Consider the following 18588-nt stretch of genomic DNA (forward strand, 5'->3'; position numbering starts at 1 on the left):
CCTGCTGCCCCAGCCATCCCAAGCAGACGAGGCAGCCCTAAAGAGAGGGTTGTCTCCCCTCATGCTGCTGCAGAGAACTGACCCTTCCAGGGAAGCAGCTGGCAGAATGAAAGAGGCGCCAAGGAACACTGTCAAGGCTGGCAGCGGCTCCTTCCTCGTTGGCTCTGCTTTGGGCCAATCCAGTGGACTCGCTCATACTGACTTCACATCCTCTAGCCAGGGCTGCCAGCCCCCCAACTCCCAGGCCAGAGGTCTTTTGCATATTCAACGCATATCCTTTTGCATATTAAAAAATACAGAATCATGTGCCAGCCGGTCAGGTCCTGAAACCAAGCTGCCTGTCTGACCCAAGAGAATCACTCAACCTCAGGTTCTTCATCTGCAAATGGGGTTAACAGGAGTGCCTGGTACCACAAGGTAATTACAGGAGTAAATTAGCTGCCAGATCTAATGTGCCCAGCACATGGTAACCACCCCCCATATACACACAAGAGGTAATATTCAAGGTAAGGGCAGGTAACAGTGGGATTAAATCACAAGAGACTAAAGTCAGTGTCTGACTATTACTCATGCCGCTGTTGCAGCTGTCTGGGGGCAGGATGGCAACAGGGCACTGGTTAAGGGGCCACGCACACTCACGCACCTGACTCCCTTCTGGGTGCCCTGGTTTCAGGTGGTGCTTGTGGCGAGTCTGCGCTAACACAGGACAAGCACCTGGAACAGGGGTTGGCAGTTCAAGTACAAAGGTATTATTGCTCACAATGACCCAAGGTGCGTGGGCCATGACCACCAGATTGGGGACTGTATTTTCCAGCCACAGAGCTCATGTAATTCTCAAAGGTCAGTGTAATGAGTTCATTAAAAACAAGCAAACAAACAGAAAGCTATTGTCCAAACAGCATCTCTTCTGCTTTTGTCCCTGTCTACAGAAGTGAATCAGCAGACAACTCAAAGCACTCAGAATAAATCCTAGCAGGCCTGGCGCGGTAGCCTAGCAGCTAAAGTCCTTGCCTTGCACACACCGGGATCCCATATGGGCGCCGGTTCTAGTCCCGGCAGCTCCACTTCCCATCCAGCTCCCTGCTTATGGCTTGGGAAAGCAGTCGAGGATGGCCCAAAGCCTTGGGAGTCTGCACCTGCATGGGAGACCTGGAAGAAGCTCCAGGTTCCTGGTTTCAGATTGGCGTAGCTCTGGTTGTTGTGGCCACTTGGGGAGTGAATCAATGGATGGAAGATTTTCCTCTCTGTCTCTCCTTCTCTCTGTATATTTGACTTTCCAATAAAAAATTTGAAAAAAAAAAAAAAAAATCCTATCCTCATCCAATAGGACCATAAGCCTGAAACACCAACAGGGGGCAGCATAACACAAGTGTCCCAAACCAGGAAGCTCGGGGAGGCCTGGGACCCAAAGGAAGAAAAACCCACTGCAATCTGCTAAGGCTTTCAGTGCCGGGCAACCTCGGCTTGATTGTTCATCTCTCCACCCACCCAGCGGCTCCATGCCAGGCTCTGGGTGAGGGCTGGCACCCAGGTGAAGACCATGTAGGGTCCTGGTGGGAAAATCTCCCTCCCTGACCTGGGCATGCAGCAGCCAGGGTTCTGGAAGAGGTGAGAGTGTGGCAGGGAGCCAGGGAGGGCTGTTGAGAATGGTCTTGGGTGGAGGCCAGGTCCCAGGTGGGCCGGCCAAGGGCAGAGAATCTGGAAGGATGGCCCGGGCGGAAGGAGCAGTACAGGCCAGGGCCAGCAGCAAGGCCAGTGTTCAGCAAGACGGCATTTGGAGTAGGGTGAGGGAGGGAGAACTGGGGGCCAAGGCCAAGGGCAGATACAGCTGCAGGGGGAGGGCTTGAGGCAGGGTTTGGCAGCTGGAGCTGGGCAGGGGGGGTATAAGGCAGGCCAGACATCAGGGAAAAGGGGAGTGGCTGTCTGCACAACACCACCATGACGGTGCTGGGTTGGGGGAACTGGGCAGAAGCCTGCAGCATCCCGCCATCTCTGAACCACGTGGTCTTTGGGGTCTGTGCGTTGGCTTTGGGGTGGGACTAAGGTCTTTCCCTCTCCATGTCACCTTTGGCTATAACATGCACGTCCGGGGTCCTCAGCATGCATTGGGCCCCCAATCCACTCCAGCACCAACATGGCAGTTCCAGGCATGACTCAAAGTAGTCCCCAGGGTTCTGCCACAATTGGTACCCAGGAGAGGGCTCAGACCCTCCTGGGGCACTGCAGGTGTGGAGGGCAGAGGCAGCTGGACTGCCTGAGTCAGCATGACCTATACAGTTTCCAAGGCAACAGCCCACTCTGCTTTCTGGCTTTCCATGGAAACACAGACTGCTGGAAGCTTTGGCCTGCCTCTGAAAGGCAGAGCTACAGCTCGCCATGGGGAGCTGGTTCCCCGTGTGTAAGAATCTGAGGGACACTTTGTGGCCTAGCCACAGGGTAAGAAATGCACTCAGATTCCCCAGGAGCCTGGGCACAGGCAGGATTTGGCTGGAAAGCCACGTGACCATGGGCAATCCTCCGCGACTCGCAGCCAATGTGGCAGGTACCTTCCTCCACCTGCCAGAGAGATGCAGGCTGGCAGCTTGTGAGTGGGCACGGTCAGGTCTTCTGGAATCACGGTGACCGCCGACCACCAAGCCCTACCAAGATGGGCACTTATGGCTAATTTCAAAAGCACCTGCTAAGAAGTTAGCTAACTTGGGAGAACTGCTTTAGTTCTTACAGAAAGTTGGGCTCCAGCCATCAGTCCCCATATCATGCTGCAGTCTATAAGGTGGGGCCATCACTTGGAGCCCCCAGGACCTCAGCGTCCTTCCCCCATAGGTTTCTCTAGCTGTGTATTCCCAGGAGACACAGCAGAGCTGGAACTGTCCAGGGACAAGCTGTGTCTCCCCAGAAAGGCTTCCAGACGGCTCCTTCCTCAGAGTGCTTCTTGAATGCCCTGTGTACTGGTGCTGCCCTGCACTCATCCCTCTAAAACACAGCACGGCTTAGTGAGTTTCTTTGCTGCAGTTTCATCACCCATGGCTTTGTGTCTCCTCTTCCCAGGAGACTGAACAGTTCTCCAAGATCACATTTTCAATGACATGTGTGCATGCATGCATGAACTGTAAACATGCATCATGTATGCATACATGCATGTGTGTGTGCACATACATGAATACCTCCCTCATGGCATGGGGCACCACAGGGGACCCTGCAGATCTAGAACAGCTGGCCACCCTGTCCTGAGCCAAGCCAGATGCACCTTTCCTTGCACGGCAGGGCCTCAAGCTCCCGCACCAGGGCAGGTGAGATGCCTCAGCTGTGCTGAAAGCCCGTTCCTACACTACACCTGCTGATAAGGTCGCCTTCCTTCACACAGAGGTGTGGGGACCAGCCCTGTGAATCAGCGGCTTGGCGGGAACATGGGCCTCTCTGTATTGAAGGAGCAGCTGGGCAGGCAACCAGGCTGGCGTGAGACAGGGCCTGGCTGCCTTGAGCTATCTCTCGCTCATACTCTGTCCTCTTCTAACAGGAAATGGCCACACTCAAAGCCCTCTCCACCCAAATGAAGCCCACAAGAGGCAGGATGATAAAATGAACTTTCTATTTCTGTCATTTGCAAATAAATAAGAGAGAAGACTATCCTAGTGCCTGGATCCAAGACAAGCTGAAATGAGCCTGTGTGGAGCACTCCAGAGGGAGCAGCACCTGTTGTCGAGGTAGCCACGTTTTCAGCCAAGGAGGACCTAGTCATCAGATCTGCCACAAGCCCCCAGGGACTCAGATGTGACTCAAGTTCCAGGATCACTGGACTGGGTGACCAACACGCAGGGCTATGATGGGTATGCAGGAGCAAGCAGTGCGGGCTGGAGGGGGTTTGGCTAGGCTGGGTCAGAAGGATCCTGAGAAAGGCCAGCGAGCCTGCACATCTGGGGCCACATTGGACATGGCATCCCAGGGTGGCCCGTGTCCTCAAGGCAGCAGAGAAAGGGGCCTATTAGAACAGAGCTGTTCCCATGCACACCCCAGTTCTGGGAAAGAGCCCCCCAGCACCCCTTACCCTTCACGGTCGATATGTGGCACTGGCTGCTTCGGCGCATGTCGGAGCTTTCTCTGGAACTGAGTGAAGTCCAGCTTTTCGGGCTGCAGGTCCCAGGTGGCACCACTAGAGGACGAGGAAGGCAAGAGGCCTGTGGTCAGGAGCTCAGGAGCCCAGGAGCCCAGGAGCCCAGGAGCCCAGGCAGGCAGGTAGGGGGCACCCTCTGGCCAGGAGGAGGGGCCTGGTTGGCCAGGGACAGTGACTCCACAAGCCACTAGACACCTAAAAGAGAGGGAGCCCAGCAACTTCTATGCCTGGGAGTGTACTCAGAGCTGGGCAACCAAGGGGCCCCCTGCTACCACAGTCTCTTAGGGGATGATGGGCAATTTGGCAGCAGCTCAGAGCAGACCCATCAGGGCCAGCATCCTCCGTTCTGGAGGGATGGTGGCCGATGCCTGAGAAACATCAGGAAGCTTCTGGAGTCACAGCCATGGTAATCCTTTCCTCAGACTCTCTGCGGTGCCCTCTGCTCCCCAACCCCAGACTCCCAGGTGGGCAGGGTGGGGACTGCAGCCACTGGGGCCTCTTCCACAGTTGCCACTCTCCATTGCCCCTCCAGCTCCTTGGTCCCTTCCTGACCCCTGTCTTTGCTCCCTCCCCTTTCTCTCCTCTTCCAATCCCTCTTCCGTACATTTTCTGTTTCATTCCCCCAGCTCCTTCCCACCCTACTCCCACTCTTTCCCTACTGGCCCCCAGCTTGGTCCCCCAGGGCAGGAGGATGCGCTTGCCAGGTGCTACCAGGAGCCGCCATTGGGGTTACCTGAAGGAGTCGAAAGTGTTGGCGGCCCAGATGTCAGTGCCCAGCATGTCCAGGGAGTGGTCTTTGCTGCCGTTCTGAAAGACATGGGGTGGAAGAGAGGGCATCACCACTTGCCCTTGACACACAGGGCCAGCAGGTGCAAGGGTTCCACTCTGCATGGTGAGCAGCTGGTGGAGCCTCAGTGTCCCACAGGTACACCAGTAAGAATTAGGAGGATGTCGCTGTCCTGCCCCAGCACAGCCCAGGTGTGCAACAAGTGCAGCCACGCCCGGTGCCCCTGCTGCTCCTGCCTCTGCCTCCACCCCCCAGCAGGGCGGCACACAACCTGCAGGTGAGCTACCAGCATGAAGGCAGTGGCTTCTCCCCCAGGCATGCAGGAGGGTCCATAGAGGGCTGACTCCTTTTGGGATTAAATCCTGTGATCCAGGCCAGGGGCAAAACTTCTCACTAAGCCATCTTGGTCCATTCTTCACCCTCTGACGTGTCCAACATGACCCATCTTGTGGACGGGACTGTTCGCTCAATGCAGCTTCCATGACTTGATGTCTGCCCTCTGCCCGTGAGCTCCCTGACAAACTCTCCAGGGAACTCCCTCACTTCTCCAAGCCCTCCACTCCACCTCATCTCCACAGTCTGGCTTCTAGCAACACACTCGTTAACAATAACCCCAGCAGCAGGCCTTTGTTCTAGTTAAGGCACCTGTACCCCATGTCGAGGTACCTGGGTTCAATTCCTAGCCACGGCTCCTGGTTCCAACACGCACTCTAGGAGGCAGCAGCTGTAGCTCAAGCAGCTAGGTCCTGGCCACCCACCCGGAAGACCTGGATTGAGATTCCAGCTCCAAGCTCCTTCCCTGACTCAGCTCCAGCTGCTCCAGGCCCTTAGGGAAGAAATCAGCAGGTGGGAACACTCTCTCATGAACACGTAAAGCAAACAACACTTGCACATCCACTGAAACCAAGCAAGTGTGTGCTTTGTGACATAGGGATTCACTGCCACGTGTAAACACAACAGAAATGTGACTTGAAGGGTCACAAGCACCGGGGTGCAGGGCAGCATCATTCCTGACAGCTCCAACTAAAACCACTCGGGAAGCCATCAACAGTTGACCAGGCTGGGTGGCATTGTGGAGCGGCAGATGAAACCACTGCTTGGGATGCCCATATCCCATATCCTGGTGCCTGGTATCAACTTGCAACCCAACATCCTGCTAATGTGCCAGGGAGACCAAAAAATGATAAGCCAAGTACATGGGTTGCTAATATCCACATGGGAGACTCAAATGAAATTCCTGGCTCCTGACTTGAGCCTCACCCATCCCTCACTGCTGTGACCATTTGAGAAGTAAGTTAGTGGATATAGAATTTGTTTTTCCCTCTCTGTCTCTTTATGCCACTTTGCCTTCAGACTCAATCAAGCAAGCAACTTGGCCAGATAAATAAATCCTAGTATCTATTAGAATATCATGTCTATGGCCATACCACCCTGAACGCGCCCGATCTCGTCTGATCTCAGAAGCTAAGCAGGGTCGGGCCTGGTTAGTACTTGGATGGGAGACTATCATAAAGCACAAGAACAGACAAATGGAACAACATAAATGAATCTCATCAATACCACATGGGCTGAAAGAATGCAGACCCAAGGGTGCAGTGATTTGAGCTGGTGGCTGAGACACCCACATGCCATACTGAAGTGCCCCATGCCCTGGCTCCTCACCGCATCCTGCTGATGCTGATCCTGGAAGACTGTGATGATGGACCAAGGAGCCGGGCTGTGCCACCCACGCAGGGAAGACCTGGCTCCCAGCTTCAGCCATAGCCAGGAGTTACTGTGAACCAGTGGGCGGGAGCCCTTCTCTCTCTCCATCTCTCTCCCAAAATAATTCATTTTTAAAAGGATCCAGACACAAAAGAATGCCAGTTATATGGTTCAATGTATATGAATTTCAAGAACAGGCAAGCTAACCAATCAGTGGGAACAGAACCCAGCATAACTGGAAGGACACACTGGGGGAACCTGGGGTATGGGTAACACAGTTTGTCTTGATCTGGGTGCTCATCTCGCTTTAATAATGTTCTCCCACACCAGGGATTGGATGACACCTGCCTTTTCCATTCTTGCTTTTTAAACTTGTGTTTTCCTCCATGCCTTTCTCTTTGGTCCGCTTCATTCATGTCCCAAATGCTTCCCAGGTGTGATGAGTCATACGGTTTGAAACATGGAGTGTTGGTCACCCTGGCAACTGGCTGACGGGCAAGTGTCCTCTGCCCAGCACCCCCCGCCGCCTTCCACATGGAAGTGTCTTGATATCAGACTGACAGCTTATTGCTTTCCATGGGGAGATCTCTGGGGAGCAAAAGGTGAATTCTTTGTTGCTGGACCAGAGGACAGGGCCCACTGGCAGGTGGGTCAGAAGGAGGCCTGGGGAGAAGATGCTGCCTCTGCCTGCTCATGCTGATGTTCTCCGCCTGTACTACAACTCCAGGCAGAGCTGTTGGCACCCCTCCTTGGAGCTGAGAACATGCAGCTGGCACTGGGGAGCGACAGGCAGGCAGCGGCAGCCATCAGCGTTCCCGGCAGGGCTCCATAGAGGAGCCACAGCAGTCCAACAACAGCACTCCTGCATCCAAGGTCACGGTTGACAGACTCTACAGCTGGAATCCTTACTGCTGACGGCAGCCCAGAGAACGCATTCCCACACTGGTCTCGATGACCTGAGCTCGTGTATGTCGTGTATGAATGCCAGAAACCCAGACACATACACCCTGCTTCCTGTCCTCTCTCAGGCCTCCTTCCCCATCAGCTCCGATTCGGTGCAGGCCACCACTACTCTCTGCCAGCCTGGCCAGAAGCTTGCATCAGCCCATCCGCCCATCCCTCTTGCTGTATCCTATGGTACCCTCCAGGGCCTGAGCACCCCTCCGCACTGCCCCAGCAGTCTGGGTTCATGATGTTTCCCACTGGCTCACTGAGACAACCCTCAGCACTGAAGAACTTTCTGTGCCAAGAGCTAGGATCCCTCTCTGCACAGCACAGGGCATCCAGAGCAGAACAAGGCAAAACCTTGACAGACAGCAAGCTCGGAGCTGGGCAACTCAGCAGCCTTGGAGGAGGAAGGCTGAGGCAACAGTACCTGGCAAGGAGCTGGACGTGCAAGGAGAGGCCACAGGCCAGCCACTCGGCCTCCACGTGAATACACCAGGAAGGTATGCACCCTGGCAGGTGGGAGAGGAAGTCTCAGCAGAAGTTCACCTGCATGAAGACCTCGGTCACCAGTGATGGCTACCTGCATCACTGCCATGACATGATCACTGCAGGGTATAATAACACCTTGGATGTTACTATGAAAGCAGGCTCAGGCAAACAGGGACTGCATGTAAACATATTAGCAGAGTCAGACTGGTAGCTGGGACAGAAATTCATTGCCTCAAGCCATTCAAGTCTCAAGCCAGAGCAGCTGGAGTCTCACTGCAGGCTGAGGTGGTAGCCCAGGTGGGGCTAAGTTGCGCTGGGAGGTTCCTGCCAACTTCACAGTTACATGGGATGACCAGGGTCCTCAGGGCTTCCCACACTGTCTCCACCCCTAGGGATGGTAGCCTGAGCCGAGAGCACCAGACACCAGGTGTCCAATCCTGGTGGTGGCTCATGAGCCAAGCAAACCCACAGCACCACCAAAACATCTGGACATCCCCATTTTCCAAAACATCAAATATCAAGCCTCAAACCCTGCACACAAACATACATACACACAGCAATACACACACATACATACACATGTCAACACACACCAATACATACATACACACATACACATGCCAACACACCAATACATACATACCCCAATGCACACATCCAATACATGTATACATAAACAATATACACATACCAATACATACATACACGCACCTGCCAATACATACACACTAATACAGACATACATACACATCTCCAATGCACACATACACACATACACACTCCGATACATATATACACATACAATATACATGCACCAATACATACAGACACACACACCCCGATACAATTGTACACATACACTTGACCCAATACATACATACACACATACAAATATGTAACACATAGAATGACACAACCTGCCCCAATACATACACACATGGTACTTCAACAGTTTGTGGAAACCTACGGTGAGCATGTGGTGCAGGGGGTAAGATGCCCCTGTGGACACCATGGTTCCACACTGGAGTGCCTGTTTTGATCCCCTCCCAATTGCAGCTTCCTGCTAATACTCAGCCTGGGAGCCAGCGGGTGACTGCTCAAGCAGTTGAGTGCCTGCCAACTTGGGGGAGATCTGGAGCGAACCCAGCGCCTGACACAGCCTTCATTCCACCCTGGCTGTCGCAGGTATTTGCAGGGATGAACTAGTGGATGGGAAATGGCTTGCTCTGGTTCTCTCTCTGCCTTTCAAATAAACTTTTTTTTAAAGATTTATTTATTTTTTATTGGAAAGGCAGAGAAACAGAGAGGAGGAGAGACAGAGAGGAAGATATTCTGTCCAATGGTTCACTCCCCAAGTGACTGCAACGGCTGGAGCTGAACCAATCCAAAGCCAGGAGCCAGCAGCTCTTCCGGGTCTTCCACACAGGTGCAGACTCCTAAGACTTTGGGTCATCCTCGACTGCTTTCCCAGGCCACAAGCAGGGAGCTGGATGGGAGGCGGGGCCGCCGGGATTAGAACCGGTGCCCATATGGGATCCTGGTGCGTTCAAGGCGAGGACTTTAACCACTACGCTATCGCACCAGGCCCAAATAAATAAAAGTTTGTAAGAAAATGGAATAAAAATATGCTTCATTGATACAAATTTTAAATCCATGCCTAGCTTTCTTGTAATATGCATTCTTACATGTAAAGTATACTTTATGAAGTACACGTACAAATTCCACAGACATATGATTGTTTTTATACATACATGTGTATGCACTATACACATATACTGCTGTGCACCTTGTACACGGACACAGACACACACTATACATACATGCACATCAAACACACAGACACACACCACAAATTCAGTACACCGGATCACCGGCTTCCATGCCAGGTAGGGGGAATCCTCCCTTGCTTGGGTCAGGCAGTTACTCTGGTGGTGCCCGGCCACCATGACAGGTAAGAGGAATCTTCCCCTACCCATGTCAGGGGGCGCGCTCTGGGGACTTGGGGGTATGGATTTGTAAGGGACTGGGGGATCACACAGGTGAGGGTGAATGATGACTTGTGGACTCATGCCCAGGTGAGAAATTACTGCTGAGGGACATCTATGGATAAGGCCACTGTATGTGTAGGTGAATGATTCCTGAGGGACTCCCAACAACAAGGCTACTGTACTTGCTGGTAAGCGAGGGGACTGAGACCTGGCAGTTTGGAGGGGGAGAGACTGGAAGACCTTTATGGGTCAGACCGATGCACCAGCCCACATGGGAGTGCTGCATTGGGCTTGTTAGCATGGAACATTGCTGACCGCCACATGCTAGCCCACACAAAAGCTATGGCTGAGGGCCTGTCTGGCAGGACTAGATCCCAGTATCTGGGATCACATTTGGGCTGGCCATGATACTAACCAGCACATAAGAGAACCAGTCCTGGGGGGTAGATTCTATGGGGGATATGTGGGCCTAACCCTGTAGAATTACAAGTCCCACTGATGATCTTGAGTTGGGGTGGTGATGGGCTGAGCTAGGCATGACCATGGAACTCGCCAACACTCACAGATACTGGACTGTTATGGATATTTGAGGTGTGGCCCATCAGATAGAAAATCAATCCCTTTGCTCACTGTTTTAAATAAGTAAAAAGTGCTAACATTTTTTTGAAAAGCAAGGCATACACAGACCAAATTGAAGCTTTCTCATGACTTGCAGAGTCACATATGAATTTCTGAGTGGGGAGTTCAGGGGTGTGCCAGTCTGGGTTTGACCAGCAGTGCATCTGTTGTAGCAAATGACACTGACCAGTTGTCTCCTGGTCCCTTAGGGGCTCAGAGCCCACAGTTCTTTTCACTCTCAGGCTGGAACAGTCCATGGGTTCCATCATAAAGTTCAAGATCTAAGGTGCATTTTCTTGGCCACAGACACAGGGTTTTCAGGGGAGCTGAAACTCTTCCCTTTAAACTGTAAGTAAAAGCTCCTTGTCTTTTCTCAGGATGGAATTCCCTGACCTCGAGCTCCAAGCTGTCATCACCCAGGGGCATTAACACAATGCTATGCATCCTAAGATTCCTGAAATCACCGTCCCTGTCCTAATGTAGGAGTTCCAGAAATAGAGCAATTCAAGCTGGCATACAGTCAGGTGCCAAGCGACAACACACCTGTCGCCCAAGCTGTCAGCTTCAGGGGAGACAGCAGGCAGGAAAACCCTTCGAACAGGACCACGGTGTGAACTGTAAGCTGTTAAAACCAGATGCGAGGCTCACAACCTGATTTGGGTGGAGGGGGAGGGGTGGAGGGAGGTCCTGGCAAGGCATGCTGGCTCCCTGGGACCTACTCTTCATATCTGCCCTGCAAACATTTCAGGAAAAAAACATTTATTTGAAAGGCAGGTGGAGGAAGATATTGTCCACCCCATCTGCTACTGCACTCCCCACATGTCTACAAAAATTATGGGTGGGTTAGGCTGAATCTAGGAGCCCTGAACACCCATGTAAGGGACAGTTACTGAAGCCATCACCTGCTACATCCCATGGTGCACATTAGCAGGAAACTGGAATTGGAAGCAGATCTGGATAGGAGCTGCAAATGTCCCATATGGAACTTTAATTTCTGTGCCAAATGCCCACTGTTTCTGGGAGTATTTGGTGGGTCAGATATTCCTGAGTAGAGGAGGGAGGGCAGGTATGATATAGGAGAGACATCATGGGGAATTTTAATTACATGAAATGTTTGGGGCTCAAAAGACCCCCAAGGTTATGCCCTGGTTGTTGCAGGCCCGAACTAAAGCATACTTTGAGGTCGGTGTGGATTTGCTCCAACAGAAGTGACTAAGAGGACAAGTACAGGGGAATGGTTGTGCAGGGCAGGGTCCTGGGAGAAGCTATCGCATCCCAACAATACCAGGTAGGTACACGTGTGTTTGGGCGTGTGTGTTCAGCACCAAGGACAGCACCAAACACAACTAGTGGTGGAAGAATGGGATAGATCCTAACACTTTAATGCCTCTACACCAGATTGGAGGCAGGGGAAGGACTGAGCTGCCCAGCAAAGAACAGATCAGGAGAAAGGATGGCCATGCTTTTCACTCCAGGACTTTGGTGTTTTATCTGTCTATCCTATCTTTTCTCCTGTGTTCTCTAAAGGCCACACTTGTGATTCTCTCATTCCCTGCCTCCCTTTCTACCCAACACAGAAGCTAATCAGGGTTGTGATTTGCATTTTATTTATTTTTTTAAAGATTTATTTATTTTTATTACAAAGTCAGATATACAGAGAAGAGAATAGAGAGAAAGATCTTCCATCCGATGATTCACTCCCCAAGTGAGCACAACGGCCGGTGCTGCGCCAACCTGAAGCCGGGAACCTGGAACCTCTTCCGGGTCTCCCACGTGGGTGCAGGGTCCCAAAGCTTTGGGCCGTCCTCGACTGCTTTCCCAGGCCACAAGCAGGGAGCTGGGTGGGAAGTGGAGCTGCCAGGATTAGAACCGGCGCCAATATTGGATCCCGGGGCATTCAAGGCGAGGACTTTAGCAGATAGGCCATGGCGCCGGGCCTGTGATTTGCATTTTAAATGGCTGGGTCCCACTAAAGGACATTTCTAGCTGGTTGCCTGTCCAGCATTTGCTACAATGAGGAAAGCCACTCAACTGTCCCCAGCTCCCACCACAGAAAGACAAGCAGGTGGGAGAAATCAACTCTTCCCATTCCGGTGCCTGTCCCCAAGGCTCCCCCACCAGAAAGCCTTCTCTGAAGCCACTGAGATTTGTTCCTTCATGCTAGTATAGACTCTGAACCACAGCAGGGAGGCCCAGGAAAGGCTGGGGAGGTCATCAGGCCTGGGGGCAACCTGGGAAACTGGCAGAGACAGACTAGAGCCACAAGGTGAGTAGGCACAGGAGAAAACAAATGGGGCTCTTCCTCTTGCCTGCTTAAGTACTGTCAATTGTTTTTTTCAAAAATCCATCCAAAATCTTTCATCATACACATTTCCATGGACTTAGGCAAGTCTCTTCCTATTTCCCTCTGCAGCTTCTGGGGTCTCTCTAGGCAGAGACCCGGCCACACAGCTCCTCTTGCATACAGCAGGCACCCAATGATGGGTTGAACAAGCAAGTGGCTGCTGATGGTCATCAGTACTGTGTAGCAAGTCTTGGATCCACCCTTCCCAGTGAGTGGCTGCCAGAAGGCACCCCAAGGGCAGGAACAGATGGCATTCTTGGAAAAGAGGGACTCGTGCTGGGTGCCCACAGAAATTGCCCTGCATTTGTCTGTGGGAGGCAGACTAGGCGAATCCCAGCACACACTTACAGTGCTTTTGGGCAGGCGACCCAGAGCCTAAGGACTGTGCTGTCACAACCCAGGCCTCTTAGCTCTGTGGCTTCAGTGACTGTTCTCCCTCCAACCTCCACGCAGACAGGGACCACACCTGTCTCCCCGCCATGCCTGGTCTCTCAGCATGGGACCCCTGCACTGTAGCAGGAGCCAGAACACGTGGCCTTGGGCTTCTTGCCATTCAATAGGCCTTCAGAGTTCACCGGGGCACCACTTAGCACTGCTTTTGAGGCCATGATACAGGGGGAAGGAAAGGCCACCCTGGGTCAAGGACAAGATTCTACTAGTGGTATTAATGTCAGTGGGTTACCTAAGAGTCGTCATACCAGTGGTCCCAGAGAGCTCACTCCAGTTGGTATAGCCAGAGAGAAAAGGCCTATAGGGAAGGCTGCATGTGCAGAGCCTGGGCCACTCTGTGCAGTCTCAAACATAATTACTGAGCACCCATTGTGTGCCATGCCGAAGGACAGGGACACTTGGGGATGGAGAGCTGGCTCTAGCGTCTGTCTTAGGGTTGATCAGCTGGCTGAGGGCAAAGGCAGCCAATTTGAGACACAGTTTGGCTGCAACATAAGTTAGTATGAAGGTGCCTTCCTGCATGGGAGGCGGTGCAGATGGCAGTGTCCCCAAGGGCTGGCCCTGGACCAGAATGAGGGGTGAATGAGCTGCCAGCAACCCTTCAGAACTGCTCCAGCACATGTGCCCTGCAGGGGGCAGCTTCCTGGCTTCTGCCTCTGTTAGAGACCACCACAGGAGAGGTGTGGACAGCCCAGCCAGATTGGGGGCTTCCTTTGTGGCAAGGTCATGCAGGGATGCTGACCAATATGACCACTTCACCCCATCCCCATTCCTGAGAGCATCAGGGAATGCTGCTTTGTGACAGGCCATCAGGACCTCAGGGACAAGGCCCACCATGGGCCGCATGGACACAGGCACTACTCCAGAGAGGGTAGAGCAGCGAGATGGCAAATGCTATCCCTGTACTGCACAGCTACCCTGCCAGGCCTGATCACACATGCACAGGACCAGATGCTGCTTGCACTTCCCACCCTGGGCCTTCCCGCCCTGGGATGGGCATAGCGAAGTTCCTGAAGACAGGGCTTTGCTCCAGGCCCTCCCAGTGCCAAACACTGGGCTTGACAGATAGTTCGCTAGGAAGTCCCACCTGTTAATTCTGGATATGCTCTGGCTAGGGAGGTTTCTTCACTCTAGAAAGTTTTATATGGCACAGCCTCCCGCAGGGCCCTTCCTGAGCTTTCCAAAGGCAGATGCTACAGCTCCTACCCCAGATGAACATGACCCTGTGCACACAGAGCTGCACGGCCAATGACCCTCAGCATGGTCACCTGGATGCCACGGTTCGGATGCTAGTGGGAATGTCAGTGACCTCTACCCTTGTGGCCTGCAGAAAGCCCTGCCCAAGGAGCCCTGGTCTCCGAGCACGTTAGGGAAGTGGGAGGGTCTGTATCTAGAGACCTCTATCCTTGCCTGCCTAAGGCTCATCCTCTCAAATGAGCCTACTATGTGCTGGTGCCATCTGCTTAAAAAGGACCCAATATGGACTTTGTACTACTTCATCCTTCACTTTGGTCACATGTTGTTTGCTGAACCCTGTTTGCTAAGCCAAGTGTTCAGCTGCTTTCTGGAAGTGGGACTAGGGTCAGCTGGTCCCTGCAGAGCCAGGGTGCTTAGGGCAGGAAGGGCCCTTCTGTGCCACTGGCCTGCATCTCCTGATCAACTCCCACTGCTTTCTCTGGTGGGTGAAAGCAGGCTGAAAAAAGCCAGCTCGGAGTGCAGGAGGAGTAGATGTTGGGGGAGAGGCAGGAAGAAAGTCCTTTTTCATCCCTTAGGGACCCTGACAGGAATGTTGGGATCAGAGAGAAAGGCCAAGAAGATCCCAGAAAAGGTGACAAAAGCGAGAGAAACAAAACAAAACAAAACACCCTATCCTGGAAGATTCCAGAACCAGACACCTGCTGACCACATAATAGACAGCGGATGTTTTAGTCTCATAAACCAGTCCAGTATGTCCCCTATTTAAGAACTTTAACCCAGTCTCCAAGCCCTTCCCTCTGGGGTTGGGGTCCCCACATCCAAGTCCATCTTAGCTATTGAAGTGCTATGTAGATCTTTGCACAGGAAATCCCAGAATGATTGACAGGACCTAGGGGCAGTGTCCCTGACCTGCAGGGCCTTAGGCCAAGGGAGAACACAGAGGGAACCTGGAAGGGGACCCCCTTCAGGCAGGAAAGGAAATTGTTGTACAGGGAGATCAGGGACCTGGGTAAGAACATGCCCCCTCCACTGGCCTTGGCTGCCCCATCTGCCAATAGCATGGGGGCTTAGAAGGCCCCTCAGCTGCCATGGAGCCTCCTCCTGGTTTTCATATGAGTAAGCTGAGCCCCAACGAGTTAGGACCTATCACCAGGTGTGTGGCAGAGCAAAAAGAACTCAGGCTTCCAGCAACCCCTGGGTCATGCTCTTATCACAGCCACCTCCTTTGAGAGATGATGAAATGCGTAGACAAGCAAGTCCTATAAAGTGGGCAGCTGCCCCTATACCACAGAAAGGTCCAGAACTCAGGCCCCTAGCAGCTGCCTTCAGGCACCACGGGGCTGAGACTGGACTGAGCAAGCAGCTGGAGATCTGCAGCAGCTCACACACTGCATGAACCCAGGCCTTTCCTCATCTTGCAGGACAGGTGTAGTCAGAGGCTGGGCAGGGCTGGGCCAGTCAGTTTTCAGCCTTCAATGCCACTGCTTCCCACAGGCAGGGACAATGTATCAAATGGCATGAGGAGGGTTCCCAAGGGTCCCCAAGATGCCAGAAGACTAGCTGCCTCTCTGTTCCCCAGCAGCCCAACATGAGAGCCCTTTAGGATGCCACAGGAAAGCAGCAGGTACAGACCTGGGTCCAGGACAATGGGTGGGTTGAGCAAGATGGATGGGCTTCTAGGAGCTCCCCTTAACAAGCTGTGGCCCTGGGTATTCTACAGGGTCTCCAAAGAAGCCCCAACATTGTTTGTGGGGCCTCTCAGCATCACGCAGGAGCCCTGTTTCTGTGATCTGAGTGCTGTGTACTAGTCCATTGGAAAGACACAGCATGGAATCTTACTCCCTTCCCTCTCAGTGGGTATTGGACCATTGTGTCTGCTGTTACAAATAACACTGCTCAGGAAGGAGTGCTTTGGAATTGATATGTGGATAGGGGACAAAGGAAGGCTACCCAGTGGGAGATCCTTTCTCCAGGCCCCCTCCCGGCTCCCGCTCTCTACACATCTCCCTGCTCAGCAGACCCACCCCAGGCTGGCCCAGGACCCCAGACATGCACATGACTCATGACACTCCGACGTGGCGCACGGAGCTGCTTCCCTACCTGTTGTGGTGGTGCTCGCCCTCGGGAGAAGGAACAGCTGCCGTCCAGCTGCTCGCTGCAATCCGCTGTCCACTGCAGAACATAACGGAGGGTCAGTGCAGGCAGTCAGGCTTGTGCTCACCCCCATCCCCACCCTAGCCCCTACACATGCTCACAACCATCTCCTGCAAACCCAGTGTGAATCCCCACTCAACATATCCCATAGCAGATCCCTCTCCAAGTTCCAAATCCAAGTGACCTTTGGTCATAGGCTGGGAGAGGCATATTCATTTCCCTTTACCCATGTCCACCAAAGCTGTATGACCCAGCTATGATTCCAAGTCAACTGGACACAAAGCTGAGTTCTTCTGACCTCCTGACCTGGCTACAGCCACACGAGCCCTCTGCCATGTCAAGAGTGGTCAGAGTTGAAGGAAAGGTGTGGATGTGTGGCTCTTCCCACACTCCCAGCCCCCAAAAGATGATGGTTCTGATGGGGGTGAGGTGGGAGAAGCCAGAAAGCTGAGAGGGTCAGAGTGTCCCACGGGGGTGGCCCGAGAGCCACCTGCCTGACTGTACCCAAGGTTCACCACACAGAGGGAGGCCCTGGGATCAGCACTGTGAAGAACAACCCAAGAGAGAACTACTGAAGTTCCTAGGGTCTCCTAGGCTTTGCTGTCCCACCTTTAAATGTGACAGCAGAGCTGAATGGCTTGACAAGCTGAAGAGGAAGCGGCCTTGTAAACTGAAAAGTGGGAGAAGGGGTACAGCACCTCCCCTGAGTGGGACCATCCAGTGTCATCAGCGTGTTATTATGATAATGTTCCCAGCTAGCCTCGCGGGCTGGCGCTGCTCATCACTGACCTTAACCTGTACTCTGGATGATGGGCAAAAGGCACAGCCTAAGAGGTTGCCATTCTTGTTAACCCTGTGAGTATGTGAGGATGCCTCCTGGCCAACACAGTCCTGGTTTTTCTACAATTATGGCTGGGCATGCCCTTGAGTGTGGGTCAAAGACACAACCTGTGCCCAGGAAAGACCCACATGTTGCTGTGCTGATTATTGAGCTTGGGTACAAGTGGACTGCGACATCTATTGGCTGGAACAAAACAGGAGCCAAAGGTAGAATCTTCTATTTCCAAGTGGCCGGAGTGTAAACGGGAAGAGGGAAAGTTAAAACAGATTTTTTAATCCAATGTGCCACAAACATGACTACCTCAACAGGTAACCCATAGAAGAGATTATTAGTGAACTATTTTCCCTTCTATGTTGTTTCTGTAAACCACTCAGAGCACATCTCTGCCTGGGTAAGCCATACCTCGAGGGCTCCAGAGGTACACAGGGCCCGGGGCTCCCAGCAGCCAGCACAGCTTTAGAGCAATGGCTTCCTGTTCATTCTGCTACCTCATGCACATAGGCTGGCCTTCCCAGGCTCCATGTCAGTGGCCTTCCATCTGGATTTGGCCAATGGGAAAAGGAAAATGGAGAAAGCAGGAAATTTCTCCCCTCTCTGCCCCAAGTAGCATGACAAAGGTGACAAGGTCCCTGTGGCCCCAGCCCTTCTCAGATGGGCCTTCGTGCTTGACCCTGACCCCTGGACTCTGGCAACATCATCTCTGCCCCTCATGGAGGTGGTATGACTACCCTGACTCCCTATAGTTGCTAATCTCTGGGTCATTTAACTTCTAGGTTGTTTTATTACCTGTGTCACCAATTTGTGGACTAAATTTCTTCTGCTTGGACAAATGCAGTCTCAACGTATTTACTCCAAGACATTGACTAATTGAAAAATGAGAAACCCATCAGACACCCCGTCAGCCCAGTGGTCCTAGCTAGGACCACCAATTTCGTGGACTGCCTGACATGACACACA

At 52.8% G+C, this 18588-nt stretch overlaps 1 protein-coding gene across 3 annotated transcripts in view; it reads right to left on the reverse strand.

Moving 5' to 3' along the window:
- The window catches only part of CTIF (cap binding complex dependent translation initiation factor), a 229368-nt gene that overhangs the window by 150353 nt on the left and 60427 nt on the right, over nt 1-18588 (reverse strand). For all 3 annotated transcript variants that reach the window (XM_058676823.1, XM_058676825.1, XM_058676826.1), the window contains exons 3-5: nt 16737-16808; nt 4845-4918; nt 4046-4150 (exon numbers count right to left, since the gene is read on the reverse strand). In XM_058676823.1, coding sequence (XP_058532806.1) covers nt 4046-4150; nt 4845-4918; nt 16737-16808 — 251 coding nt within the window. The remainder of the gene's footprint in view (nt 1-4045; nt 4151-4844; nt 4919-16736; nt 16809-18588) is intronic.

The sequence above is a fragment of the Ochotona princeps genome, chromosome 18 (genome assembly GCF_030435755.1).
Source record: "Ochotona princeps isolate mOchPri1 chromosome 18, mOchPri1.hap1, whole genome shotgun sequence".
Taxonomy (NCBI): domain Eukaryota; kingdom Metazoa; phylum Chordata; class Mammalia; order Lagomorpha; family Ochotonidae; genus Ochotona; species Ochotona princeps.